This window comes from Otolemur garnettii, unplaced genomic scaffold (genome assembly GCF_000181295.1).
Source record: "Otolemur garnettii isolate 467f Iridium unplaced genomic scaffold, OtoGar3 scaffold00051, whole genome shotgun sequence".
NCBI classification, from domain to species: domain Eukaryota; kingdom Metazoa; phylum Chordata; class Mammalia; order Primates; family Galagidae; genus Otolemur; species Otolemur garnettii.
In genome coordinates this window covers 1441387-1443739 of record NW_003852446.1, presented here as the reverse complement: position 1 = coordinate 1443739, position 2353 = coordinate 1441387, and the positions used below count along the sequence as shown (strand labels likewise).

Here is a 2353-nt window from a genome sequence, read left to right as displayed (position 1 = left end):
TCACGTATTCTGCAATTCAAGATCCCACGTATGTCAATGGAAAAAAAGTATATATAATGTGTAAGAAAGCTGAAGGGCATCTTATTTATGACCTGAAATCTACATTCAGTTTTATTCTCTGACCACTCTAGCTATGGCTGGGTGTGGTGGCTCATGCCTGTAATCCTAGCACTCTGGGAGGCCGAGACTGGTGGATTGCCTGAGCTCAGGGGTTGGAGACCAGCCTGAGTGAGACCCCGTCTCTACCAAAAATAGAAGGAAAAAATTAAAAGCTGTTTGGCTATTGCATGTAGAAAAATCCAATATATTATTAAGCATGTACAAGCTGGGTGCAGTGGTGCACACTTATAGTCTCAAATACTTGGGAGAGTGAGCCAGAAAGATCGCTTGGGCCCAGTGGTTCAAGGCTATAGTGCACATGATTGCATCTGTGAATAGCCATGTGCTTTAGCCTAGGTAACATAGTGAGATCCTGTCTCTTTAAAAAAAAAAAAAAAAGGCAAACAAGAATCAATGCCCATTAAATACACTAACACAAAATTAACCAAACTGGCAAAGATTAAAATAACAGTATTGTGGGAGAAGCAAAGTATATTAGTGACACAGTAAATTTTCTAGTCTTTCAGAGGGCAATTTGCAAATAGTATTCATCTCCCTTGATATAATTTATCCTTAGGAAATAGTAAGAAATATGTGGAAATATTTAAGGAAATCCATGACATGATTGTTTTTCAGTGCAGAATTCTTTTTTTTTTTTTTTTGTAGAGATAGAGTCTCAGTTTATTGCCCTCAGTAGAGTGCCGTGGCGTCATATAGTTCACAGCAACCTCTAGCTCCTGGGCTTAGGTGATTCTCTTGCCTCAGCCTCCCGAGTAGCTGGGACCACAGTTGCCCACCACAATGCCTGGCAATTTTTTTGTCGCAGTTTGGCTGGGGCCGAGTTTGAACCCCCTACCTTCAGTATATGGGGCCAGCACCCTACCCACTAAGCCACAGGCGGTGCCCCAGTGCAGGATTCTTTAATAGTGCAAAGTTAAAACTCACCAATAAGGAGATGGTTGAATAAATTGGGAGATCCACACTATGCAGTGAGTAAAAATAGGGCTCGATGAAATACGACACTGTTTCTTGTGAAAAATAGCATACTCAACTGAAGTCATATAGGACCTTTGTGTAAAAAATGTGTACACACCCACAAGGCAAAAAAAAAAAAAAAAAAAAAAGAAAAAGCAATGCTCCATTGTGAAGAGGCTGTCTCTCAGGGCTACAATTACAAGTACTTTTAAGGTTGTTATTTATACATTTTGTTTCCTAGGTTTTCTATTCCAAGCATACTTCGTGATTATCAGAGACTAGAAATATTTTTGAACAGGTTTTCAGGCTATATGGGGTTCAGCCAGACTTGAGAACTCCTTTGAACTCATAGCCTACTATCCAACCATGTAGCAGCCATAATAAATGAGATATACAATCATTTAAGAACAAAACAGGTTTATTTGGATTTGGGACTCTGGGTAGTTCCGTCTCTACTACTTGACCTCCTCGGGCCATGGCTCCTGGATCTCGATGAGCTCTGGCTCCTGCTCCGGCTCCTGTGGCTCCTGCAGCTCTGGCTCTGGCTCCGGCTTCGGCTCCGGCTCCGGCTCCGGCTCCGGCTCCGGCTCCTCCTGCTGCCCCTGGCCCGGCTGCGGTCCCTTTTTCTTCCTCTATTTCGGGAACTGTGCCTTTCACGACTCTTTGATGTGTGTTTGTGAGATTTCTTCCCCCTGTGACTCCTTCTCCTTTTCCTCTCAGATTCCCCATTTCTCTTATAGGAACGGTCTGGACTGGGACTTCTCCTCCTCCTTAGCCTGCCATAGTATTCGTCATGGTGGCCCGTCCTCTCTCTCCTCTCCAAGTTCTTACCAAATGAGGAGCCAGTCCTATCTGGAGACAGGTAGATGTCTCTGTTAGCTTCCCAAAACTCATTATTGGGATTTCTGAACACGTGAAGAAAGTTGCAGTGTTTTCCTCTTGGACACTGTTGTATTTCAAATAAACCTGCAATGGCACAGTGATGAGACAGCATTTATTACTGTGTATTCAGAAGATGGTACTTTATCCTTTTCGGAAGGTACATTTCTGATGTTTAGATACGCTATAACTATTTCCTGCTGTGTGTTATTTATAAAGGGCTTAGATAAATTGATGCTATAGTTTTATTCCCAGAATTTCAGAAGTGCTCGAACAAATTGCACTCTGAAAGGCAACAGTTCAGAAGTTTTAATTACCCAGAATATCCTGTGCCCCTACTGCAGTATGGTGCAGAGTGCAACTGAACACAGTGACCACATTATCTTTCCTAGAGTTTTAC

General features: G+C 42.5%; 1 protein-coding gene across 1 annotated transcript in view; it reads right to left on the bottom strand.

Moving 5' to 3' along the window:
- Positions 1-1474: 1474 nt before the first annotated feature.
- The window catches only part of ZRSR2 (zinc finger CCCH-type, RNA binding motif and serine/arginine rich 2), a 29413-nt gene continuing 28534 nt past the window's right edge, over positions 1475-2353 (bottom strand). Inside the window, exon 11 of the mRNA XM_003791866.3 lies at positions 1475-2040. Within this exon, the coding sequence (XP_003791914.1) occupies positions 1493-2040 (548 nt within the window). The 3' untranslated portion in view covers positions 1475-1492. The remainder of the gene's footprint in view (positions 2041-2353) is intronic.